This window comes from Balaenoptera physalus (genome assembly GCF_965194825.1).
Source record: "Balaenoptera physalus genome assembly, chromosome: 18".
Lineage (NCBI taxonomy): Eukaryota > Metazoa > Chordata > Mammalia > Artiodactyla > Balaenopteridae > Balaenoptera > Balaenoptera physalus.
In genome coordinates, this window is record NC_138899.1 from 69,461,809 (window position 1) to 69,489,705 (window position 27,897).

The 27,897-nt window shown below is 37.9% G+C and overlaps 1 protein-coding gene across 9 annotated transcripts in view; it reads left to right on the plus strand.

Moving 5' to 3' along the window:
• The first annotated feature begins 384 nt into the window (after positions 1 to 384).
• SPART (spartin) overlaps positions 385 to 27,897 on the plus strand; it is a 43,238-nt gene continuing 15,725 nt past the window's right edge. The window contains exons 1-8 of one of the 9 annotated variants that reach the window (XM_082435643.1): positions 385 to 1,267; positions 11,968 to 12,779; positions 16,227 to 16,424; positions 18,645 to 18,800; positions 21,579 to 21,702; positions 26,118 to 26,312; positions 27,337 to 27,495; positions 27,573 to 27,663. In XM_082435643.1, coding sequence (XP_082291769.1) covers positions 11,970 to 12,779; positions 16,227 to 16,424; positions 18,645 to 18,800; positions 21,579 to 21,702; positions 26,118 to 26,312; positions 27,337 to 27,495; positions 27,573 to 27,663 — 1,733 coding nt within the window. In that variant the 5' untranslated portion in view covers positions 385 to 1,267; positions 11,968 to 11,969. Of the gene's footprint in view, positions 1,268 to 1,314; positions 1,635 to 11,967; positions 12,780 to 16,226; positions 16,425 to 18,644; positions 18,801 to 21,578; positions 21,703 to 26,117; positions 26,313 to 27,336; positions 27,496 to 27,572; positions 27,664 to 27,897 lie in introns of those variants that run through there. The other 8 variants (XM_082435645.1, XM_082435646.1, XM_082435648.1 and 5 more) reach the window with 8 other exon arrangements.

A 27,897-nucleotide genomic window follows, 5' to 3' on the forward strand; every position in this document is an offset into this window, starting at 1 on the left:
TATTTTTAAGGTGTGTAAGAGCAAAATCATCTAAAACCACTGTGTTAATGTATACACCCCTAAGAGGTTTTTCTCTTTGGAATGGCTGGCTTTTATCTTTCTGAGATTCCAGAGAACTACCAAGTGGAACTACCAGATTTTAAATTTAAAAGCCTCCCCCCCAGTAATCATCCAATATTCCCCATCATTAATTAATTTTGATTGAGGGGAGTAACAATTCATCTGGAATTAAGTCTCTGCCATCCTTAAACAAGTCACTTAGTCTTAAGAGCTCAGGGCACATCATATATACGTATATAGTTTTTTAAGGCAGGCCTATTCAAGAGTGTAAAATCTGACATCTGTTGACTGAAGAAAAACGTACAACCTAAAAGTTTCAAGATTAAGTTTTATTCGGGGCTCTTACTAAGGACAGTTGCCTGGGACACAGCCTCTCAGATAACTCTGAGGAACTGCTCTGAAGAGGTAAGAGAGGAACCAGGATATGTAGGAGTTCTGTGGGGTTTTCTGGTTTTGGGGTTTTTTTTTGTTTTTTGTTTTTTGTTTTTGCTTTAAAAAAAGTGGTAGAACATCAAAAGATTACCGCTAATCACAAAGAACAGACCTCTAAAGTTCATGATCTTAGTGCTTTTCTCTCTGTGGGAAGATGCAAGAGTCTGGGCTCATTATTCCATAGATATGCATCTTTACTATCTAGGGCCAGTATCCAAAGCATAGACCGCTTTCGATTTTTCTCCATCCTAAACTCCCCTCAGGGCTCCTGGGCGGGGGCAGGGGCTGTTGGTTTGGCTTGATCCTTGTAGGACCGGAAAAGCAGGTAGCATTCCCTGTCCACACAGCTATGCTATCTTACTAATTTTAAAGAACTTCTGAGAGTATGTTTACACTGATTTTCCCCTGTTAGCTTTCCATAATCATAAATGGTATCGGCACACTTGCTATTTAACCTTAGGAATCAGGAATTTAACATTTTTTGCCGTGCTGCTACAGACTTCTGGCGCACACGGCTCCCCCTAGCCGTCAGAGCCCTCACGGCCCACCGCTCTCGCCCACTCCCTCCAGCCGCCTGGGGTCCGCGAAGAGCCAGAGACTGCGCAAGCGCGGGGCCGTCGACGTGGCCGGGGGACCCTGGTTGGGGGTCCGCGCTGAGCCGCTGGCTCAAGTGGTTGTCTCCGGGCCTTCCGCCCTCCATCCTTTTCTCGCCCTAGAGTTTTACGGTGACTGGGGTTCGAAGTGGACTGACGTCTCCCCAGAGACCATTTAGAAGGTCAGAGTGGACAGAATTTAGGCTGGGCAGGCGGGGACGAGTCCCCCAGTCAAAAGCCCGAGTGGGCCTCCCGTGAAAGCCGAGTTGCGCGGGCTGCGCGCTCGCGCTTGGGTCACGCGGGAGCCAGACTGGCGGGCCGGGCGGCGCGGCCGCGTGACGTGGTGCGCTCTGTGGCGCGCGGCTCCGGGGGTTTTGTCAGTTCCGGCGTGCGGGCGCGAGCGTGCGGGGCGCCGGGAACCGCGGGCTGGTCCCGGCTGAGCGCTCGGCGGCGGCTGCGCCGCGTCTGAGGGAGCGGGCCTTGGGCTGCGGCCGCCGGGCGGGGAGCTCTTCGGCCGGTGCCGAAGCGCCCGAGGTCTGGAAGGCACAGGTGGGGCTGCGGCCGGCGGCGGGAGGGAGTCGCCCCTGCGCGGGCCCCCAAGGCGGGTGGGTTTGTGTGAGCGCCCCGAGCCCGCGGGCTGGCCGGGCGGGAAGGGTCGAGAAGGCCGCGGCCCCCAATCCAAATCTCGGAGATGAAACTTTCCTGGAAGGGAGCAATTTCGGGAGAGAATAGTCTGAGAAGTTGTTCTTAGTTAACCCCCATCGCATAGGTTTACGGCACCTTCGAGCTCCCTACTCCCCCTCCTCTATTTACTGTTAGTGTTGCAGAGTGCCGCCTTTCTCCCTTCGGTCGCGGTCCTCCCGCCGCATCTCTGTTGACCAGCTTTTGCTGCCCCACCCCCGCTGTTTACGTTGGCTCTGAAAATCGATTATTCACCCTCACCCAGCGCTTACAGCTTCGTGAAAGTTCGATAGTCTTTCTTTCCAAAAAGGTCAACATTAGGAACGGATAGCTCGCGATTTTGCTCCTTTGAATACGATTGTTCGTGTTTATTAGGGAGTGAGCACTGCAGAAGGTCCCTCCGATTTCATTTCTGTGTCTGCAAGAAGTTTCTCTTGGAATGCGCAGTTTCGTGACACGGCATTATTGCGTTCCTGTAGGGCTGGCCCAGTTCTGCACTCTCTTAACTGTAATGAACTGCTTTACCCTGTCTCTTGAGAATGCTCGAGATTTGTTTTAGTGTATTGTAATTTAACGGATTTGCCTTCAAGATTGTTGTTGCCTGTGAAATTACGTTGCCTTAAATATTTAGGGATTCAGCAGTTTTCTTTGAAATTTCCAAAAGCAAGCCAAAAAAAGGTAATATAAGAATGCCCCCCCCCAATTATAAATGGAACTATTTTTTGATTCGCCCTCGTTCACATTAAAGGACCTCATTTGGTGACTTTATATGAAACGTGTTGGAAATAGGAAGCTTTTACGTGTGTCGTCTCTTAACCTGTGGGGCTTTCTGAAACGTCATTGTGTGTAGTTCCTCTAGCAAGCCAGAGTAGGGTGGGATGCTACAGGAGGCAGTTACAGACAGGTCTTTGCAAGAAGTTCCCGCTCCTTTTTTTGTTTTGTTTTGTTTTGTTTTGTTTTGTAAAGGGCCAGATGGGCGGGCATTAGAGCAACTTCTGCTCCTCCTTCTAGGGAGATGAGTGGTTGTATTATTAAAGACTACTAGTGATGTTGACCGTTAGCATGATTGTTACTACTTTCAGTGTTTATAGGATTGAACTAGGTCCAAGGGTTTGTTGGTTCAGAATTTAACCTTTGCTCCTCAGTATTTTTTTTTAAAGCGCGCGCACACACACGGTTATATTTGAAACAAATACATTTTAGTTCTTTTATTAGAACGTTTAAAAAATAACTTAAATGTGCCATTGGTATCTGGAGCCAGCTTTTGGTTGTGATTGAAGATGGTAATAGTGGTGTAGGTACTGTTTTATTTAATACTGCAGATTGACATTTCAAAGGCTTTTTCTGTCCCCAACTTTAAAAATTCAAGCGTCAAATCATGTAATAGTAGTTTTTATCTTTTCAAGACACTTGGTGAACACTTAACTATGGTTAAGGATATGATAGACATTGTTTTTTCTAAAGTCACCATCGTATAGTCCTGTTCCTGTGAAGTGCATTTTCTCAGAGGCTACTGAGAATAAAGCAAATCCCAGAACAACGACAAAATAGAAATATAATATTTTAGTACAAACTTTTTTCCTTCTGTGTTGAGATTTGCAACTGTACTTCACCGGAAAGATACACAGGCTCTTCTCCCTGCTAAATTTTTTTCTCTTCAGAGTGGAGATGCCCAGCAAGGAAGGCTGTTCAGCAGCAGCTGACCCATGGAATCACACACCCCCCACCCCCATGTACACACGTGTGTGCACACACACGCCTGTCTTCCCTTTGAATAGCTCTCCCATTTCCTTCAGTGACACATTATTTAAGAAATCTTTCAGCACACTATGTGAAATAAGCTTTGAAATAAAGATATATGCAAGGTCATATTGCTTCTACCTAGGGTTCCTTTATCGTGCCTTCTTTCTGCCTTTAAATGTTATCTGTTTTTTTAAGGCTTAAGACCTAAGTCTAGCATGAAACGCCCCGAGTACCCTTCACACCTCCCTCACTCTGCTAACTTGTAAGCACAGCAGGAGGTTTAGCTTTGGAATCAGACATTTCATTTCGTTTTCTTGACAAATATCTTTTGAGCCTGACTCTTTGAATCTGTCTCTTCCATTTACTAGTTCATTTACTAGTTCTTGAGCAAGCTGCTCAATATTTGTAAAAGATTTTCTAAATCAGATCAGACCTCCAAGGATATGAGGAGTAAATGGAGTGTAGAACAGTGCCAAGCACATCCAAAGAGCTTAATAAGGGGTAGTAAATTATGGTGCTTCTAAGCGTCACAGACCATGTGTGTTTTGTGTTTGCAATATAATAGTGAGTGGTTTTAGAACAATGTTTTTAATTTGCTTGTGAACCCCCAAAATAATTTTTGTAAAACTATCCCCCTTGCACACTTTAGGTTGTTTTATAATGTTTTACATCATACTTTCAGGTAGTTGGAAAGGATGCAGTTTCCCACGTGGTATAGATACTGACATTTTAATATAAAATTGGTATATACCTCTTAACTATATCTCAAGGAGTATCATATTGCACTTTTATAGCCATCACCATCAATTTAAAAAATACATGGTATTTTACACAGTTCCTTTTTCTTGAAATTGTACTTTGATTTTTACCCACCCCCACTGAATATTATCTTGTAATTTATTTATGCTTGAAAGCTTTTTGTTCTGTCATACATGTCTTTAATTAAAATATTTGTGTGAGTTGAAACTAAGTTTTAAAAATTTCCTTTAACTGTAACTCTAGGAGTTATTTTTCTTCTGGACTGAATTATTACAAGTAGTAATAGTTGGTCAGAACAGTATAATACCTGATGGATTTTGACAAAGAATAAGTAAATATGAAAAATGGAAGTTTAGTGGAAATTTATATCTTAATGAGATTGATAGTTGGAATCGTGCCTCAAGTGAAATTGACACCTCTGATTTTTTTTGGGCTGTTTCATAGTACCATGCCTTTCCATTCTGGGGAATACACCATAGTAAAAATAGGAATGCGTGAGAGGTATATTTGGTAAAGTTTTGTAAAGTGGGAAGATTGAAAGGAGCTTGGAAAAGGAAGAACAACAGCATGATAGCTGAACTGCAGGCATATTCCCAGGGAGGTCAGTTTTAGTGAGGAGTACTAAATGGAAGTACAGGGATCTGGAAGCCTTTTTCTTAACATTATATATGTTGTTGCAACGTGTTCCTTGACAAATCTTCATGTGCCCTAGGGGTACACATTCCCTAATTTAAAGACCATTTGAGCAGTGGTTATCAACGGGGGATGATTTTGCTGCCAGGGTACATTTGGCAATGTCTGGAGACATTTTTGATCTGTCCAAGGGGTTGGGGGGAGGGTGTGCTGCTTCTGGCATCTAGTAGATAGAGATCAGAGTGCAGTTAAACATCCTACAGTGATCAGGACAGCCTCCCATAACAAAGAATTTTCCAGCCCAAAATGTCAATCAAACCGAGGTTGAGAAACCCTGGTTTAGAGGATTAGTTTTGGAGTCAGGCTATTTAACTTTATAACCTAGGGCAGTGGGTTAGTAAACTTTCTTTGTAAAGTGCCAGACAGTAGATAGTAAAATATTTTAGGCTTGTGGGATACATATGATCTCTGTTGCGTATCCTTGTTTTTATAACCCTTTAAAAATGTGAAAATAATTATTAGCTCCAAGGTCTTTCAGAAACATGTGATCTAAGGGAGTTACTGCCTTCAAACTCAATTATTTTTCCCTCTGCAAAGTACTAGTGATAGTAACAATGCCTCAGGAGTTGTTTGTAAGGATTAAATGAGGTAAACATCTAGCATAGTCTCCAGCACACATTAAACACTCTGTAAATTGTGCGTTGGTAGTAGTGGTGTCCTGTAGCAAGTAGCAAAAAAGTGGGTGCCAGGTCACAGTGTTGTTCAAGACCCTATTCAAGTCAATTGGACAAATTTAAAAATGCTGGTTAAATTCCCAGATCAGCTCACAAAAGCCTATTTAACCTCTGCTGTCTTGCTTTCTGAACTCTGAGCCTCCTTGTACCCTAAGGGGTGTGGAGTGCAGAATTCCTGTCCCATGGTTTCTGAGGGAAGATCTACTGACATTCTATTCTAAAGACAGAATTCCAGGGAAAGGAAATTTCATTTTGATAGGGGATTCAAGGTAGGGCAAGTGAGGTCTGATTATGGTCAATTGTATATGATGTTTTCTAAATTGGGGACTGAATATAAACATTCTCTCAACTACCGTGAAGTCACTGCATGATATGGCTGACCAATGGTTTGTTTCTTTTTCAGGTTAGAAAGTATGGTTAGGCCAGTTTTGGTGATGCCTTTATAATGTAAATTGTTGCAAAAACAGCCTTATCCTGTTGTTATAATTTTTAATGAGATCACAGGAAGACAATCTCTAAAACTGCAGTATCCACAGTAGGCACATGTGGGTATTGAGCGCTTGAGATGAAGGTACTTGGAATTGAGATCCGCTTCAAGCGTAAAATACACACTAAGTTTCAAAGACTTAACGCCAAAAAATAAGTTAAACTATCTCATTAATAATTTGCATATTGGGTACATGGTGAAAAAATATTTTGGCTGTATTTGGATAAATAAATAGTATCACTGAGATTTCTTTTTACTTTTAAATGTGGCTATTAGAAAATTTTAAATTACATATGTAGTTAACATCATAATTCTGTTAGACAATCTGCTCTAAAGCTTCAGTTTACTTTTTAAAAATTAGTAATTAATTTTTTTATCCTGTACATATTATTAAGAATTAGATATTTTTATAAGACTTGCAGTGAAAATCAGAGGTCCCACCCTCCCAGCCTCATCCCTTACTCCCAAAGGCAGCATGTATCAGTTTTCTTACCAATTCTTTTGGTCTTTCTGTCTAAATCTGTAAACAGGGTGCTTATATTGCTACTTTATTTTATTTTTCAGTTTTAGGCATTTTCCATTAATTTCCTTGTAGGAAAGATGAAATTTTAGGTCTTCCATCCTATACCACAGGCACAGAAACTTTCTATCCATCCGTCTTCCCATCTTCTCAATATGGTTGTATTATAATTTTGCTTGTATCAAGATTCATTATTTACATTATTATGACATTAATCAAAACTGAAACATGCAGTACATGATTACTTTTCTTTCTAGCTCAGCATCTTGTTTTCCCTGGAGTTAATAATTGTCTTGATTTTTATTTCCTTAGTTTACCATGTACTTAGCACTGATTAAACCCTGAGTCCTCCCACAGTTATTTATTGGGTTGGCCAAAAGGTTAGTTTTTCCGTAAGATGGCTCTAGTAGCACTTACTTGTCTTTAACTTCATTCAAAACAATTTTGTTAGATTGTATGTGACAGCTGTCATATCAGCGTGCATTTAAAAAAAGACTTATCAAAATTGGTGAATTTTAATATTGAAGATGGGAGAAAAAAAGCAACGTTTTTGGCACATTATGGTTATTATTTTAAGAAAGGTAAAAACACAATGGAAACACACAAAAAGATTTGTGCAGTGTATGGAGAAGGTGCTGTGACTGATCGAACGTGTCCAAAGTGGTTTGCGAAGTTTCGTGCTGGAGATTTCTCGCTGGACAACGCTCCACAGTCTGGTAGACCAGTTGAAGTTCATAACGATCAAATCGAGACATTAACTGAGAACAATCAATGTTATACCACGCAGGAGATAGCCGACATACTCAAAATATCCAAATCAAGCATTGAAAATCATTTGCACCAGCTAGGTTATGTTCCTCGTTTTGATGTTCGGTTCCACATACGTTAAGCGAAAAAAACCTTCTTGATCGTATTTCCGCATGAGATTCTCTACTGAAACGTAATGAAAACGTTCTTTTTTATTTTATTTTATTTTATTTATTTATTTATTTTTTATTTATTTATTTATGGCTGTGTTGGGTCTTCGTTTCTGTGTGAGGGCTTTCTCCAGTTGCGGCAAGCGGGGGCCACTCTTCATCGCGGTGCGCGGGCCTCTCACTATTGCAGCCTCTCTTGTTGCGGAGCACAGGCTCCAGACGCGCAGGCTCAGTAGTTGTGGCTCACAGGCCCAGCCGCTCCACGGCATGTGGGATCTTCCCAGACCAGGGCTTCGAATCCGTGTCCCCTGCATTGGCAGGCAGACTCTCCACCACTGCGCCACCAGGGAAGCCCAAACGTTCCTTTTTAAAAACAAATTGTCAAGGGCGATGAAAAGTGGATACAGTACAACAATGTGGAATGGAAGAGATCGTGGGGCAAGCGAAATGAACCACCACCACCCACACCAAAGGCTGGTCTTCATCCAAAGAAGGTGATGTTGTGTACATGGTGGGATTGGAAGGGAGTTCTCTATTATGAGCTCCTTCTGGAAAACCAAACGATTAATTCCAACAAGTACCGCTCCTAATTAGACCAACTGAAAGCAGCACTCGAAGAAAAGTGTCCAGAATTAGTCAACAGAAAACACATAATCTTCTATCAGGATAACGCAAGACCACATGTTTCTTTGATGACCAGGCAAAAACTGTCACAGCTGGGCTGGGAAGTTCTGATTCATCTGCCATATTCACCAGACGTTGCACCTTCGGATTTCCATTCATTTCAGTCTTTATCTCTTAATGGAAAAAAATTCAATTCCCTGGAAGATTGTAAAAGACACCTGGAACAGTTCTTTGCTCAAAAGGATAAAAAGTTTTGGGAAGATGTAATTACGAAGTTGCCTGAAAAATGGCAGAAGGTAGTGGAACAAAAGGGTGAATACGTTGTTCAATAAAGTTCTTGGTGAAAATGAAAAATGTGTGTTTTATTTTTACTTAAAAACCAGAGGCATTTTTTGGCCAACCTAATAGATCTCTTCTCAAAACTTAAGAACACATTAGGTATTCTATCAATTTTAGTTGCTTGAAGACATCTCTGGAGTTCAGTCTTCTACTCCAGTAAGAACTGGTTGCATAATTGTCATCTGTGAACTGCTGTCATCAGCCTTGTGATTCCTTTCATCAAACATGGAATCCAAGAAAAAGAAGGTGTAATATCTGAGCAATCACTTGGCTGGGTTTGGAAGTTATTTTCACTCAGAGTCATGAATTAATTATACTATTTTCTTCTAACTTCTGTTGGGTTTAAAAAGTTCCTTAGCAATCTTATTTCTCTTTTTATTTATTTATTTATTTTTATGGATAAGCCCTTTTAAGATGGTCCCTTTGAGCCTAATGTTCTGAAATTTCATGGTTGTGGGTTTTTTTTCATCCTTTGTTCATTGGTCTTTCTAATCTGGGATTTCGTGCTTTCCAATTCTGGGAAATTCTTTGAATTTTTTCTTCAGCTCTTCTATCCCTGATATGTTTTTTTATCTATTCTCTATTTCTGGAAGTTTTGTTATTCAGATGTCAGACCTTCTAGACTGAGTTCTCTCTAATTTTCTTGTCTGTTCTTTCCTATTTTTCATCTCTTTGTCTTTTTGCTCTGCTTTGCAGAAATTTTCTATAATTTTTAACCTTATCTTCTCATCCCTCTATTGAATTTTTCTTTCCAGCTGATTTATATATAATTTTTAAAAGCTCCTTTAGTTCTTTGTCCTTTTTTGTATGTGTATATTCTGTTTTTATTTCATGGATGCAGTATTTTTTTTTCTTTATGTTGATACAAAGGTTTTTTGGAAGTGTTCTACTCCCTGCATATTATCCATTTCAACCAAATTGCATTGTTCTTATTTTTTTTTCTTTCATACTAGATGTTTTCCTCACCAGTTTTCTGATTCTCAGCTCTCTGCTTATGTATAAGATTGGGGCACTAAAAAGTTAATTGGAGACTCTCTGGGGTAGAACCTATCAACCATGGCTTCTCTGAAGAGTTAGTTGCTTGGACAGTTCCTGGGGGAACTCTCAGTGCCACTTTCTTTAGGTTTTTTCTCTTGGTGGTGGTCAGATTTCTCAGAGAAGACACTATAATCTTTTTTCTGGAGTGGTACCTATCTGCCTGGACTCCAAGACCCAAGTTGGGGAGAAAAGGTTGAAGGTCTCAGTATTCAGTATCTAATTTTTCATTGTCCTGCTTTTGATATTTACCCTTAATCATGTCTGATAGTTCCCTGTCCTGAGACATTTTATTTTATGCTCTTTTGAATTAAAATATCCAATCTTCTTTCAGGGCTGGAGAGAAATAGTGTTTTGGGGTGCTTGGTATAGGAGAGATCTCAAGGTCTACTTTGTAAATTAGCTTTGAATCAGTCCTTTTTTCAGCTCTACCTCTACTCCCTCTTCCAGAGGAAGATTGAATCCCATCAGTTCCTGTGCCTTTTGGAGGTTCTGTGATGAGATATAATTGGGGCTGCTTCTCTGGTTTCCCGATTGACAGTGTAGGCTTCAGCTTTCTCAAATCTGTTTTGTGAGTTACTACTTGTCTTCCTCCTTTTTCAGAAACAAAGCCCTGTTGACTCTTCATCCTCCCTCTTTGTGAGTTATGGCTTTGTTACTTGTTTTATTAAAGGATATAATGTGCAATATAGTGCACTAATCTTAAATTTACAGATTTTTTATGTATGTATACACCCATGTAATCACCACTCAGATCAAGATAGCATTTCCATATGCTGTAAGGTCCCCTTGTGTCCCTTCCAAGTCTATACCAACACCTGTAATCATTATTTTTGTTTCTATCATAATAGACTAGTTTTGCCTGTTCCTCGACTTTACCTGTAAAATCATATAGTATAGTATAGTAGTCTCAATATGAAGTCTTTTGTATGTGGCTTCTTTTGTGCAATTGGTGAGATTCATCAGCGTTACAGGCATCAATTTTTAAAAAAAAATTCCTGCATATTACTGCATAATATAAATATGCCACTATTTATCCCTTCTCCTGTGGGTGGGCATTTGGGTTGTTTAGATTTTTTGGCTTTTGTGAATAAAGCTGCTGTGAATATTATTGTACATGTTTTTGGTATGTATATTCATTCATGTCTCTTGGTTATATACCTCTAAATGGAATTGCTGGGTCATAGAGTGGGTGAATGTAGCTTTGGTAGAAATGCCAAATTTCCATAGTGGCTGTAGCATTTTTCACTTCCACCAGCAAAGTATATGAGAGTTCCAGTTGCTCTCTTCTCTAACACTTGTCAGTCTTCAGTTTCAGCCACCTGATAAGTATATATAGCCGACCCTTGAACAACAGGGGATTAGGGGCGCCAGCCCCCTCACGATCAGAAGTCCCTCTACTGCTGTCTCTGCCTCAAAACACAAAGGAATCGGTAAATGACTCATCCAAGGGCAGGAAGCTGAAACAGTTTGGATAGAATCAGCACGCAGACCCTAGTTCTTTTGATTCCACGTAATGTGATCTCTAATCAAACACAAACTTTCCTCCATACTTAGTTAATTTAAAGAGCTGTAAAATGAAAATACAATACTGTATTTACTGAAAAAATCCTTGTATAAGTGGATCCCCTACTGTTCAAGGGTCAGCTGTAGTCATATTATGGATTTTAGTTTCATTTCCCTGAGGGAATCATGTGTTGAACACCTTTTCACATGTCATTTAAATATTCTCTTTTGTGAAGTACCTGTTTATGCCTTTTTCTCATTGAAAAGAATGGTTATGCTTTTTTAATAATCTTGTAAGTCATTTTAATGGAGTTTTGGGAGGGAACAGGGCTAACTGCATGTGAGTAACCTGCCACCTTTAAGTGGAAGTTGGGTAACTTTAAAGCTTCATTCAGATCATTTTTTTTCTCATTTCTGTCCTCTCCAATGTATGATTCAACCTCATTTTTAATTAGCTACTATAATCTGGAATTATAATGAATTTTAGAGTAAGACTTTTTTGTTCCGACCTTAAAGATACAGGAAACTTTTATTTCTTATAAGAAACTGGAGTAAGAAAATTATTCAACAGATGTGTTCTGGCTTATTCTCTTATGTTTTTTAATTAAAAAGATATTTATCAGAAACTAACATACCATGGTAAAGCAATTATACTCCAATAAAGATGTTAAAAAAAAAAAGATATTTAGGACCAAGAGTATTATTTATTTATCCATTCAACAAATACATATTGAGTGCTTTCTCTACGTCAGATCTAATAATAGGCTTAGGGAATACATCAGTGAACAGGACGGACAAGCAAGGTTCCAGTCCTCTGAAATATATTCAGGTAGGAGAAACTGATAATAAATAAGTAAACAAAGAGCTAAATAAGGTAATTAAAGATGTATTTCCTATTTTGCAGAAATGGAACAAGAGCCACAAGATGGAGAACCTGCTGAAATTAAGATCATCAAGGAAGCATACAAGAAGGCCTTTTTATTTGTTAATAAAGGACTGAATACAGATGAATTAGGTCAGAAAGAAGAAGCAAAGAACTACTATAAGCAAGGAATAGGGCACTTGCTCAGAGGAATCAGCATTTCATCAGCAGATCCCGAACACATAGGTCCTGGGTGGGAATCTGCTAGACAGATGCAACAGAAAATGAAAGAAACACTACAGAATGTACGTACCAGGCTGGAAATTCTAGAGAAGGGTCTTGCCACTTCTCTACGGAATGATCTTCAGGAGGTGCCCAAGTTATATCCAGAATTTCCGCCTAAAGATATGTCCGAAAAGTCACTGGAGCCTCAGTCCTTTAATTCACTTCCTCAGCACAATGAAGTAAATGGAAACACTTCAACTACAAGTACAGAATCAGTTTCTACACCTAGTACTTTTTCCTTACCGTCTCAAAGTCATCCATCAGAAGCACCTCCTGCATATACTCCTCAGGCTGCTGAGGGTCACTACACTGTATCCTATGGAACAGAATCTGGGGAGTTCTCATCAGTTGGGGAAAACTTTTATAGGAATCATTCTCAGCCACCTCCTCTTGAGACCTTAGGGCTAGATGCAGATGAGTTGATTTTGATACCAAATGGAGTACAGATTTTTTTTGTAAATCCTGCAGGGGAGGTTAGTGCACCTTCATATCCTGGGTACCTTCGAATCGTGAGGTTCTTGGATAATTCTCTTGATACAGTTCTAAACCGTCCTCCTGGGTTTCTTCAGGTAAGCCAAATAAAAATGTAAACATAATTTGAAATATGTGTAGAATATATTATTTTTATTTGTAAATATTTATAATGTGTCCAAGACAGTAAGTGCAAAAAGATTATTATAAATTCTAGTTCCTTTTTAAATATATTTCATGAAATTTATGAGCCTTGAGCATCTATGTTTGTGTTTGATAGCCTTTCTTTTTCCTTTTCTTTAGATGTAAACTCTTGTTTTAGTACTAAATTTGTGAACACAGAACCTGAGGGAAATCAGAATATTCATCCTTAACTTGTAATTTTTTTATCTGAGGAAGAAACGTAATAACTTTGATTTCAAAAGGGATTTATGTAACTCATGTGTGAATGTATAACTGTAAATTTCTATATATGTCAAGCCCCAGCTGAGGGGCTGAACTGGGCTAGATCCAGTATCTGGAATAGTGGTTTTCAACTAGTAAGAATACCCCCCACCCCCAGTCTCCCCACCCTGAGATATTTTGGCAGTAGTTGGGGACATTTTTGGTTGTTACAGCTGGGACTGGGGAGTGTGCTACTGCTACTGGCATGTATAGTGGGTAGAGGCCAGGTGTACTGCCAAACATCTAAACGGGAGAGCTCTCCTCAGTAAAACAATTAACTGAAAATTTCAGTCATGCCAAGGTTGAGAAACCCTGGTCTACAAGTAGAGACTGTGACGATCATCTAAGATGCAGTCCTAACTTTCCAAGCACATAAATTTACCAGGATGCCCTTGGTCCAAGAACAAAGACTGGTGCTAAATAAAGGTTGTTGTTAGGAAACTGTTGTGGAATTAGTAAGGTATTCTGAAGGTGATGGTCCAATATCAATCTGTTTTTAAAAGAGTGGACATTGGTACAGGGAGATGGGGTTCTAGAAGTAAGGATTCAGTATACATTGGGTGTAACAAAAGGGTTTGCATGTAAGGGAGATGACTATTTGAGCAAGGCAGGTGCTTTTATCCAGAGTCCAGATGATGTGGTTTAGTTACACTACTAGTTATCCAGATTTATTTTCTCTCTTGGTATATTCTGTTTTCAATTCTTATGCCGCTTGTACATGGAGGCAACTTGAAGGTTGTTTAAAGATAGTTGGAGACTTACTGGGGATGTATAAAGGAGATATTTTGGGGCATTGTTGAAAGGAAAACTTCATTAATGGACAGGAAGAATAGTGTGAATCTCGTAAGTATTTTAAAAAAGAAGCCTTGAGGTTAAAAAGAGTAGGCTTTTTGATTGGGATCGGGAGGGGGCTGATAAAAGATATAATACTTTCTGCTGATCTGTAATAGAGTAAAAGTGGAATTTAAAAAAGCTTTGGGGCCTGGGCTACTGGAGGTGCGGGGAATGAACGTCAGGAACATTCTACATGTAGAATGAGCTCATGAGCTCAACCATTAAAATGACTTGTTCTCTAGTAAAAATTTGTTCTGTCTTAGTTCTTTTAATTTTGTTTTTAACCTTTCCAACATCTCCTATTTTGAGTCCTAAATAAAAAGTAAAGTTGTACCCAAAGTTTGAGTCTTTTTAACGGGCTCTCATTTACACGTATTCGGATATTTGTAGCAGTGTCCTTAAAGAGAGTTACCAGGTGTTCACTGAATTTTTTTGTTCTAAAAAACAAACATTGAAACAACTAAGTATTAGAAGTTAGATGTAATTTCTTATGCTGCAAAGAAATCACTATTGCTTTATTTAGGAAATTAGAAATTAATTTGGTTTTAAATAGGCAGACTAGAATTCTATGGCTTCTAAAAACTATTTTTCTCTTCACTTTAGTTTTAATATACTTTTAAACCTGTTAAATTTATAGTCAGTTCATAGGGAACTTGGACATGAGATTGTCCTCTGATAGTGAAACTGGGAGAAGTCAGCCTATGGTGGATGAGCTCACCAATCTGTAATAATCTACCCTAAGAAAGGTCTATAAAGTTTTATTTGAGAAGATTTGAGGATACTCCATTTCAATCAAGGTGACCAGAATGTAGTTAATCTTAGAGAAATCATGGCATAGTAAAAGAAACCTTTCCCAAACTTTAGTCATTTAAGTACAACCATTATGATTTTTTTTTGTTAAATCCAGCACTTGTTATTCATATTTTTATTTAAATGTCTCATTTGTTAATTTTTTCCTAAACAATAACAACTGTGAAATTGAGGGAAAGATACTGTATTTTTCCCTAATACATGTTAAAATATGTTGCTACTCAACTTTAGTTTGTATATTACTTGAAGTCATTTCGTATACCACAGATGGTTATATATCATACTTCGGAAAATACAGTAATCAGTTTTATTGTAACTTGTCTGAAGTTTGACTTTTATAAAAGTTGGAGAGTGGCTTTTGAGATGACTAAAAAAGAGAGAATCCATTAAAAAAAAGAATTTGAAAATGTTTGTTAAGCACTTTCTAGGAAAGAGTCAGACTTGAGTGCTTGATCCCTGCACATTTGCATTCTGTTGGTCAGAGATGATGATAGTATACCAGAATTTTCCATCGTTTATATGAAATATTTAATCCCTTTGACTCATGTTTATCGCATAGTATTTTGATAATCTGTTGTTCTCCCAAGTTTCTTAATATTAGGAAGAGAGTGTCCTGGGTGAGGGGCGAAGTTATATTCTGGTCACTCAAAGAATAATGGAAATGAATAATTTGGGTATTCTGATTAAACTTAGTTTCTTCTGAATTTAGATCTCTAGGAGGTGAGCTTAATTAAGTCCTATTGTGATAATCTGACGTCCCGAGATGACGTTGCAGGGCAGCTTTGTGTCATTTTGATTTAACTTCACAATAGATAGTGAACCCATAAATGTAAATTAATCTTCTTGCTCTGTCAGATCAGGTTGGGTTTAGTTAAAAGAAAATTCAACATTTTGAATGCTGGGTTTCTAATTAAAATAATTGTTTAGTTTCTCCAGTGGTAGATAGGATGTGCTTAAACCCTAGCCCCACTTCTTGGTGTTGACTCTGAGCAACTTAACCTCTCTGTGCCTCAGTTTTCTTGTAGTTAAAATGACAACACTAACCAAGAGGATTAAATCAGTAAATACGTTTGGAGTACTCGGAAACAGTTTGATTTCATTTATTTCCACAAAGGGGTGTCTAATTTGAATAATAAAGAAAACCTTAATTTACTTTGACCATTTATTTAAAGCTAGACTCGTTGGTTAACAGTGGGCTGTTTAAGGGCACCAGCTTTAAGACTATATAATTAGTGGAGCAATAACATTTTTAGCACAGTTCCTGTGAGTGTTTTGCAGGGAGATCAGACTAGCAAATGGCTGATTTTTATTGGGGGTTTGTCGATGCTGATGGTTCTAGAAAGCCTTGTAAAATGCATTTCAAACTTTAAAATGTGTGCTTGCTAGTATAACAATGTTTAAAACCTCGGTGAAAACCTAGTTCTATTAATTGATTTGTTTTCAATTAACCTTTTCAGGTTTGTGACTGGTTGTATCCTCTAGTTCCTGATAGATCTCCAGTTCTTAAATGTACTGTAGGAGCCTACATGTTTCCTGATACAATGTTACAAGCATCAGGATGTTTTGTGGGGGTCGTCTTGTCTTCTGAATTACCAGAAGATGATAGAGAACTCTTTGAGGATCTATTAAGACAAATGTCTGACCTTCGGCTCCAGGTAACTTACGCAATGACCTTCAGATGTAAACCTACTTTAACATAAGCACTTCTGCTTTTAAAGAAACTGTAGTAAGCTCTAATGTGATCATAGTTAGGGAAGTGAGAGTATATAATTTGCCTGCGTATTCACAAATACAAGTTGGGAATTGGCTGTAAATAGTGATTAAGATTGTGGTCTCTGGAGTCAGATTGCCTCTGTTTGAATTTGAACTCTTCCACTTAATAGCTGTTTAACTCAAGCTGTTGATCTTCTCTATAGTTTAGTTTCTTTATTATAAAATCAGGATAATGATAACATCCACTTCGTTGGGCTGTGATGAAGATTAAAAGTTAATACATTAAGGCACTTACATCAGTGCTAGCAAGTAGTAATGTTCTGTGAATATTTGCTTTTGTTATGACCACTGTCTTACTTCTCAGTTGGGAAAGTGGGCCAATGGGACTAAATGGTGAAATGAAGGTACTTTCAGCATTAGCATCTGGGTAATATTGGACATTTTAGGGGTATGACTTGAGGAACAGGTTTTGTTTGAGGGAATTGTCTTTGTTCTCATGATGAACGAAGGCAAAATAAAATGTGATTTAAAATACGGTTGGTCATCCTGTGAACTTGCCTTATTTAGCCCATTTCCTCTGCCCACATGCTGATCTGTTATAGGGAGTTGAAATAGAGTATAATGGAGATATTTTCTTTAGGTGTTCTTGCCCATCCTAACGCAGGACAAGAGGGGAAAAATATGTTTGATTGTGAATACTGACAGTTATCTGAGGTTGAAGGAGATTGACAGCATGGTAGTGTAATCTTTTATTTTCTCTTTCATTCAGCAGATACTTAGAATTCATTATTTAACCTGGTTCTATGTTAAATGATGGGGTGGGAAGAAAGAAGAGAGGAGGCTATAAAGATACATATATAACAGCTCCTATTCTTGAGCACCTTATAGTCTGTTGAATAACCACAGTACAGTATGATAGGTGATGGGAAGAAGAGTGAAAGGAGGTCAGGGAGGATTTCAAAAAATAGTTTCCTTTGAGTTCAGTCATGAAAGATTTGTTCCTTTTTTCTGAGGAAGTAGAATACACTTTTAATCCATACCTGTATTAAAAATTTAAGATCAAAGGTGGTGGGAGCAGATCACCAGCTAAGTGAAAGGTCAGAGAGTCATCTCAGCATTACGCTGTAAGAACTATATATGAGAATGACCTGGTGATCAACATGTTCTTAAACACTAGATACTTAAGCTGTGTTAACAAAACCCACAACCCCCATACAGAAGTGTGTGTAGCCTCGATGTGCTTAGGAGAGGAGTTTACAAAGGCAGCAACATGGTCAAATGGATATGGGTTTACGTCTAATAAGCTTTGCTGTTTACTAGCTGAATGAAGTGGCATTCCTTAAGTATTCCAGACCTTTTATGGAGCTGTTTCTCCCTTTACCCCTACATTCATTTGGCCTATATTACTGGGCTCTAGGAAAGAAATTAAACTGACGTTTAGGTTATATGTTTACGTCCTCTGTTCACTTTTATTTTTTGGTTGAATGTTATTTTTAGTTTTCTGTATTGTCCTAGAACTCCAACAGTAAACAAAAGCTAGTTACTAGCTATACTTTTGATTTGCCTTTACTCTTAAGCATTCATTCAGCAAAGTGTATGCAAGCAGATTACCTTTAGTGCTGAGTGCAAAAATGGAAAAACAAAATCAACCTTCCAACAATGCAGAGTAGTTAAACTGGATGTGAGGTTTGTTAATTGCCTTTATTTATTTATTTTTGAAATTTTGAATTTATTTTTTTATACAGCAGGTTCTTATTAGTTATCCATTTTATACATATTAGTATATATATATATGTCAGTCCCAATCTCCCAATTGTTAATTGCCTTTAAACTCATTTAGTCTTGTATGTGTTTCCTAAAACTTATAATTTATTATTTAACTAAATTCAAATGTAGCTGCATCTGATTTAATGATCACTTGTACCAATTACTGCTGTAAGTTTATCTCTTGTACTTGTTTTTTTGAAATTTGCTTTAGGCTATATCCTGTGAGCCAAAGAACTCAAAGGTTTGAGGTTTGGTGATGAGATAAAAGTATAGAGAAAGACTAGTAAAAGTAGTTGTAAAACACTGTCATTTGAATAGGTATATTATTGGAGCATAGTGTACTGTAGCTTAGAGGAAATTTGAATTTGAGCTAAGCTTAGGCCTTTACTCCCTAGGCCAACTGGGACCGGGCAGAAGGAGAAAATGAATTCCAAATCCCTGGAAGATCAAGGTGCCCCTCTAACCAATTGAAGGAAGCCAGTGGCACTGATGTGAGACAGTTGGACCCAGGCAGTAAGGATGTGCGTCATAAGGGAAAACGGGGGAAGAAGGTAAGTAGAGTAAGTGAAAGATCAACAAGGTATGAGTGTGTGTTCTATTCTAATGGTACCTTTCACCAGTTTAAATTATTTATAAGATCCCCATTTACTGAAGCAGAGCAACTTGCAGATTCACAAAGTGATCACTGGTAAAATAATTATAATCAGCTTTAATATTTCCTTTCCAAGTATTTGTTATTTAAACTGTTTTAAAAGATAATCTATGTTTGGGGGGATAGTTTTTTGCAACTATTTGAAAGATTTTTATAATTACGTTAATGATGTGTATGCTTTTTTGTTTTGTGTTATTCTCCACCTTCCTATATACACCAAGATCTTGGGGCTAGGTATGCTTTTCCTTGCACTACCATTCTTATTCAGTTCCTTATTTCTTCATGAGTAGTCGACAGAACAGGGAAAATGGGCTTTTAAAAAATACATTTAGTAGTTTCTTCTTTCATTTCTTAGATTTTGTGATATGTTCCAAATGGTAAATTTAGATTAGAGTTTAGGAAATATTTATTGAGTGCTAGAAAGCTGAGCATAGTGGGAAAAATTTTAAATTTCTCATCTCGGAATATTTCCCATCTAGTGGGGAGGACAGATTAGCAAAGAGATAATTTCTACCCAATGTGATCATTAGATGAAAGTACATAAGTTGTATAGAACGCTAGGTTGTACCTTCTACATAGATGAGTGGTGTGGGAAGCAGTTAAGGAGGCTCCTCCTGGAAGGCACTATGGCTAAGATGAGCCCCGAAGGTGAAATAAGCAAATCTATGGTGAAAGAAAGTAGCATTGTGTGAGCATTGAATTATAAACGGTTTGGTACTGTTCTTTGTTGTATTCCATACTATAAGTGCTCAGTAATTGTCTTTGGAATTAATGAATATCACATGAATATTCTACTTTTTTTTTTTTAATTTTATTTATTTATTTATTTTTGGCTGTGTTGGGTCTTCGTTTCTGTGCGAGGGCTTTCTCCAATTGCGGCAAGCGGGGGCCACTCTTCATCGCGGTGCGCGGGCCTCTCACTGTCGCGGCCTCTCTTGTTGCGGCACACAGGCTCCAGACGCGCAGGCTCAGTAGTTGTGGCTCACGGGCCCAGTTGCTCCGCGGCATATGGGATCTTCCCAGACCAGGGCGCGAACCCGTGTGCCCTGCATCGGCAGGCAGATTCTCAACCACTGCGCCACCAGGGAAGCCCGAATATTCTACTTTTACTTGCCAACTGTCACTGTGGGTTATGTTGAGCATCTTAGACCAGCTTTATGAGGACATTGGGAGTCCAAAATGGAAGTTAGAACTTCATTTTTAAAAATTTAATTCCTTGGTTTAAAAAAAATCTAATTATATTAAAATATATATATACCTTTGGAAAGCTTTACTCCCACATTTGTCCCTGTCTACACCATTCCTCCTGCCACTGTCGGTAATTACTTTTATTAGGATCTTGTGTTTCTTTCCTGGGTTTTTTGAGGCAGATAAAAGCAAACAAAATCTGTAATTATTTCTCTCCCTTTCTTATACATAAGGGAACATCATATAGAGTGTCCTATATATATATATTTTTTGATAATAAAGTCTGGGGTAAATAGAGAACTTCCTCAGTCTTTTTTACCTCATATTTCATTGTATGAATATATCATAGTTTCTTTAATCAGTCTCTTATTGAGGGGTGTTTGGTGTGATTGTTTGGTATTACAAGCAGTGCTTCAACGAATAACTTTGTGGAGCCATTGATTCATACATCTGCAGGTAATTCATCAAATAAATTCTTAGAGATGGGGTTACTGTGTCAACCGGTAAATGCATTTGTAATTTTGATAGATTTTGCTACATTGCCCTCCCTAAGGAGTATACTGTTCACTGCGCCAGTAGTTGTTTGAGAATACCTGTCTCCCCACAGCCTGCTCAGCAGAGTGGGCGGTCTGTTTTTTGGCAATCCGATGATGAGAGAAATATATTGGAATATATTAATTTGTATCAGTTTTATTATGAGTGAAGTTGAGCAAATGCATAAGGGTAACTTTAATTTTGTTTTCTGTGTGATGTCTAGTTATGTCCTTTGTCCATTTTTATTACTGGTTGTTAGTTCTTTTCTTCACAATTTCTAGGAGCTCTTTATATATTAGGGACATTGGCACATTGTCAAAGATAGAAGTTGCAAATTACAATGAGGTCTGAGTTAGCCTACTCCTAAGTTTTTAGAATGAAAACAAATTTAGCTTTAGATTTTGAGTGTTGGCCCTAGCTGTTAAATTAGCAAAGTACAAGTATTTCTGTGTTTCCCATTTCCATTTAAATGGATTGGTAGATTCTGTGTTTATATACTTTTATTTGCTTTTACTTGATTTCTGTCAGAACCAGTTTATTTGGATACATTCTTCCTTACTGACTGAGTCATTTAACAGAAATCTTTTAACCTTACTGACTACTGTATGCATACATATGAATATCTAGGGGGTGATAGCTCTATGAAGGAACTCAGAGTGGTCAAAGAAAGAAAAAAGTTAATCAATTTAAATATAATTTGATACATGCTGTATTGGAGGTATGTTGGTATTTAAATCTTACTTACCAATGGTACCTAACATAAGACCAGAACAGTTTTCACCTTCATGGTGGTTATGGTATTGCACTTTATGTAATAAAATGTACTTATAACTAGGCTGGCTGGAAATATTTTCATTAATTAGTATTTGTTGGCTTAATATTTTATTACAAAATGCTTATGATTTTTCCTCCTCTTAGTATTTATTTCACATTTTGAAATATTTTTACTGTTTAGACCAAAGGTACTTCAAGTGAAGAAGTTAATCTGAGTCACATTGTACCTTATGAGCCAGTTTCAGAAGAAAAAGCAAAGGAATTACCTGAATGGAGTGAGAAAGTGGCTCAAAACATTTTGTCAGGTATTATAGTAATGTTAACTTTTTTGCCTGTATAATGTGAAACCTTTGACTCCCATTAGAGAATACTTGGAAAGATACTATTTTATGTTTTGGTTTTAAATGATCAGTTTATAAATATTTAAAAATAGAAGGAACTAGTCTCTTTGAATGTCACATATTGTCATATTGGTGTAAGTTCTTCTTGGTCTATTATTCTCTGTTTTACTCTTGGGAAAATTGGTAGTGAAAAGCTTCAAGAATCTCCAAACTTTCAGAATAGCTCTGAACATAAAATTAGTTATTTTCCTTTCCCCTTTGAAATTTCCCCTTAATCTTTTTTTCTCCCCTCTCCTTCCTCCTTCTCCACCAAAAAAATGACATTCATCCATCTTTGGAAGCAAAGTAGCAGTCCCCTAACCTTATAGCAATACAGGCATGAGGAGACCTGAGAATTACAGCCAAGCTGTTTGGGAAGTAGACCCTACTATTTAATTATGGTTAGAAAGGGCTTCAGATCATTTATTTTAAAAACAAAATAATCATTACTGACACATATGTTTATACTTTAATTGGTTAACAATTTAACTGCAGTAGCTCTCAGATTGAGACCTTCTGTTTTGTTTTTTAAAAAACATCGCCAGTCACTATTATTCAGTAAGTCAAATTCATGACCCAGTAAGGGGATCTTGACTAGTTATTTAAAAGACTATCAATATAGGTTTCCATCTCTGGTTTATAGGTTTAAACTCATTAAAATAACAAAGGTGTCTAAAGCAGAGGAAATCTTTAACATGAAAAACCAGCAAACTAAAATAAGTGAAAAATGATTAAGTAGTTAGGAGCAAACAAAATATTTTGCCCAGTGTCAAAGAGCTGCTTGAGACAAGTAGAAAAGATAAAGCCAAATTTTCAAATATGTGTAACAGTTAAAATTTAACCTTGAAAGAGATTTTTAAAGAAGTTGTAAAGGGACTTCCCTGGTGGTCCAGTGGTTAAGACTTCACCTTCCAATGCAGGTTGTGCAGGTTCAATCCCTGGTTGGAGAGCTAAGATCCCACATGCCTCCCAGCCAAAAAAAAAGTAAAATGTAAAACAGAAGCAATATTGTAACAAATTCAATAAAGACTTTAAAAATGGTGCACATCAAAAAAAAAAAAGTTGTAAAGAAAAACCTTCACTCTTACTACCTTGCCCCCTAGCTTTACAGGCTGCTAAGTTGTTTATTAGGTCAGTATTCAGAAAATTAGCCCTTATCCACACATATGTACATAACTAAATTCAAAGGTAATTAAGTTTTCGAGTTTATACTGCTATAAGACTGTATAGTATCCATGTGTAACAAACCATCCCAAACTTAATGATGTGAAACAACTATTTGTTTATGCTTAGGAATTCTGTGGGCCAGGTATTCCAACAGGTCATATCAGGGATGGCTTGTATCTGCTTCATGATGTCAGGGCCTCAGCTAGGAAGGCTCAAAGGCCGACTAGTGACTCAGTAGCTGGGGGCTGGAATCATCTGCAGACTCCTTCAGTCACACTGAAGTTGGCATCTGGGTTAGGAGAGCTCAAGATCTAGGACTGCCTACACATGACCTCTCCATGACTTTTGACTTCCTCACAGCATGGCAGCCTTAAGCTCATCTGGCATCTGCGTGGTAGCTCAGGGTTCAAATGTGAATGGTCCACCAAACAGGCAGAAGCTGCATTACCATTTCTGACATACTCTTGGAAATTTCCAGCATCATTAGTTATAAGCAAGTAACAAGCCTGCCCCGATTCAAGGGAATGTGACATAGACCCCACTTCTCAATGGGAAGAATGTCAAGGTCATGTTGAAAGAAGATGTGGAATAGGAGGTACTGTTTTTGACCATCTTTGGAAAATACCACATGCCACAAAATCTTAGGCCTCCTAGGCACCGTACAGATTCCACACACTGGTTCTATTTGAAGAAGTAGATCATCCTGAGAGCCAGCTAACCCTGAGGAGAGATCTCTTCAGAGATTTCAGAAGAACTGTTAGCAGTGCATCATTTGAAAATGAGCCAAAACTACCTTCTGGTAACACTTAGAGACCTTCTTTACTACTTGGGACTTCAGTGTCTTCAGGCTTGTAACTCTCTTCCTTTTCATCCTGTATCCTCAGGGCTAGAGTTCTAACAATAGCCCTAATAGTAACATTAAAACTATTTAACTGCCAATCAGAATACCTGTCTCCTTATATACCTCCTTTTAATAGGTAGCATAAAAAACAACTAGCTCACTGACTACTTAAGGTACAAGTAACAGAGAAAGGTGTAAGAAATATCCATGATTTACTCCAGAAAAAATTATCTGATCTGTCAAGAAACTATTTCTACCTGACTCATGTAGGTTCTGTACAAATATGAGTAACCAGGGATCTAAATTGAGCTCATTCACCTTAGCCCAATGATGAGTAAAGATCAATAAAAGCTATAGTCTTATACTTTATGAATGTAAGAGGTGAAAAAAAAAAACTGCTTAAAATTTACACTTGTAGAAAATTGGCTTGAGAAGCCTAGACTTACACTTTAAGAAGGCAGCCGCCAAACATTTTAGATGGAGTAGAGTCTAATAAGCTACTTTGGGAGGAGGTAGAAGATTGGTGGCAATAGACTATTTGAATAGAGTCCCCACTGGGTTAGGTATGAATTAGGTCATTTTATGTCATCTGCCAACCTCTCATTTATTCAGCATTCATTCATTGCCTGCTATATCTCAGCATTAACTGGGTGTGTAGGACGCAGACATGGATAGAATAACTCTATATCTGGCATTACACATGCCATTTAAAAGGTCTTAATAGCTACCAATGAAATACTGTATTTCCATAGCTTCCATTGCAGCCTCTACAGTTTTAATTATCTCTTCCATGGTGATATCTTGTTTATAATTAATATCTAGTTTTTCTCTTTATTAGTCCTGTGACTTTTCATTTATCACTTCCACTTATTTTTCTGAAAGTCATCGATGGACTCCATCCCCCTTGTTTGATATAGTTTCTTTGTAGGATTATAGTCTACTTGAGCTCGCCTTTGTTCATTGTCATTTATTTTATGATTTATTAGTTTTCCTTGAACTTTAAGCTATTTTTCACCTAACACTTTTCAATCTATCAGTTAACTCTAAAAACACATAATTTTTTCTTGACTAGATATCTTCAGTCCCTTTATTGTTATGTGAACTCCTGGCTGGAACCTGTTTGCCTGGGTTTGAGCCCTGATCCTCCGCCAAGGGTAGGACAGTGGGGATAGGGTTGGAGCCAGAGGTGGACATGTTGTCTGAAACAGGAGGAGAAACACATCAATTTTTCCAATCAGTTACTACTTGGTACTTTTCATTCACATTTTAAAATAAACGGGTATGATTTTCACATTATCATTGGATGCCTGCTTACTAATGGGCTGAAGTAATTATGTAAAAACCATGGCACAGATCTTGGAAAACATACTTAAGTATTTTTGAAGGCTCATTGTTTCAGGGTATAGCCAAAAAGGAGATATTTAAAACTGTAACTCTCCCCAGGGGAGGGTAACACTTTCCTCCCCCTCTTAGGGAAAACTGTTCTCCTTGTGTTTGTTTTCTTGGTTCTCCCATCTCCTTCCCACGTCTCCTTTTCCCACATGCTGTCTGGCTCAAGGCCTTTTCTCTTCACTAGAGAAGTCTCTGTCACCCTGCTTTCTCTCGGACAATCTCTGCTTTCATTCTTGCTGCAAGAAGCATGAGCAAGGCAAAAGGCTAGGGCCTAGTCTCATGAGAAATAGCTAGAAATAGCTCAGTCTTCCTTTCTTTTAGAGTTTTTCTTCTCCTGAATTTTTTGGGAGTTCTCATGTCTTTGTCATTCAGGTTTAAAGTGCAAATTAAAAGGTGCTAAGATCAAGGGATTTGGGATTGAGGAAGGAGCAGGACCCCCTGCCTTATGTCCTTAGCCGAAAGCAAACAAGCAAAAGTTCTGCCTTGGTGTTTGAGATACAGATTGTTGGTGTATCTGTCTCCTTCAAGGCTTTGTGGGGGAAAAGTGGTGCCTGCACTAAGGCAAAAAGAACAAGGATACTGGGTCTTCTAGCCAAATACCATCGTAATGGCACCAAAACCCAAAATTAGTCCCTAACAATAGTATACTGTGGTAAGTGATATATAGAGATGCCTACAAGTTGTAGTGACAGCACAGAGTAATACAGAACTGTTGTTGAGTGATATATGACCTAAGTATTGAAAGACGAATTTACTTAGAAAAGGTATATATTCCAGGCAGAACACTACAGGTACAAAGTTGGCTTGAAAATTTATGGCATGTTTGGGATTTGAATATTGAACTCCTTGGTTTTTTTTCCTGTTGATCAGTTATTTGTTAAAGGGCTTAAAGGTATAATCAGTCCTAATTTTGTGCAATTCAAAATTTTCCTTTAAAAAGGTGCTTCCTGGGTGAGTTGGGGTTTGGTCAAAGGTGCTGAGTTTACTGGCAAAGCCATCCAGAAAGGCGCTTCTAAACTCCGAGAACGGATTCAACCAGAAGAAAAACCAGTGGAAGTTAGTCCAGCTGTGACCAAGGGACTTTATATAGCAAAGCAGGCTACCGGAGGAGCAGCGAAAGTCAGTCAGTTCCTGGGTAAAGTAACTTTAGATTCCTTTACTTTTTTTCAGTTAAATTAAAAGTAATCTCTTAGTCCAGGTTAAATCTCATTTAGATGGTTTAAATTTAAAAGTAAAGAATTAGGACAAAGCAGTTTTGCCTTTCTACTCATGGTAGAATCAGTAGACCAGCAACATCAACCTGAGAGCCTTAGAAATATTTCAGGCACTTGACACACCTACTGATTCAATATCTCCATTTTTATAAGATCTCTAGGTGATTCTTATTTGCATATTAAAGTTTGAGAAACACTGGTTAGGGGTTGTTTTGATGTGTTGGAGAGGGGAGTGTCTGCATTTGAAAAGGAATGTATTTGCTATCCTTGAATATGACATATTCTTTTAAGGGCAGCTCACTTCCTAAGCAGTTGAGAGTCAAGAGTGAGGGATGTATTGTCTTGAGTAAAGCTGACTTAGTGATGCTTGTGTCAGCCTTCCCTAGTAATATGCCTCTAAACCCCTCTCCTTTGAGGATCACAGCTCTAAAGTTTGGTATTTTAAGATGGTCAGATAGCTCCTTAGTGGATTGTCATAAAATTTAGTAAGATTATCTTTTTGGTATTTGGTATTCTTTGGAGTCAGATTTTTGGTTTGTTTACTTTTACATAGACCTAAATACTTCATTACTATTTCAGTGAGTATTTGCTGATAGGGAGGAAAAGTATGAATACACTTGGCTGGAAAACATGAAAGTGGGACCTACCAGTCTTGCACTGCAGATAGAAAAGGTGGATGGTTCTCTTCTAAGCAAATTGCCAAAAAGAACATTATATTTAAGAGTCAGTAAGCTCTGCAAACACATCCTAAACTAAGAAATAACCTTTGTTTAAAAAGTAACCAGCCTTGTTTTCATTCTTTTTTAAATAGGAATGGTAACATTATACAGTAAAACAACTTTAGATGCTCATGGAAGAATTTTGCTAAGTGAGAGTGGTAAAATCAAGGGAAGAATACATTTTTTGCTAAGTTTTTTTGTTTTTGTTTTTTTATGGTTATATTAGTTGACGGAGTTTGTACTGTAGCAAATTGTGTTGGAAAGGAATTAGCTCCACATGTCAAGAAGCATGGAAGCAAACTTGTTCCAGAATCTCTTAAAAAAGACAAAAATGGGAAGTCTCCCCTGGATGGTGCTATGGTTGTAGCAGCAAGCAGTGTTCAAGGTAACATAAAGGTCTAAAAATTTAGGAAGATCTATTTGCTGAGGGCTGGTTTTACTGACTTTTAAATGTATTTGCAGGATTTTCAACTGTCTGGCAAGGATTGGAATGTGCAGCTAAATGCATTGTTAATAATGTTTCAGTAGAAACTGTACAAACTGTCAGATACAAGTAAGTTGAATTTTATCATTTTAATGATGAAATCTCTTGTAGCATTTGTAAAACTCTAGGACAGTTAAAATGATTGTATAGTTATTTTTATTAAGTATCTGATAAAACAATTTTTTTTCACTTGCTATTTTTAAGTAGGGAGAAGAATAAAGTTTTAGCAAATTAATAGTATTACTGTGACTTTGCCTTATGTTACTAATTGTTATAAATACTTGTTCATCATAAATGGAAAGA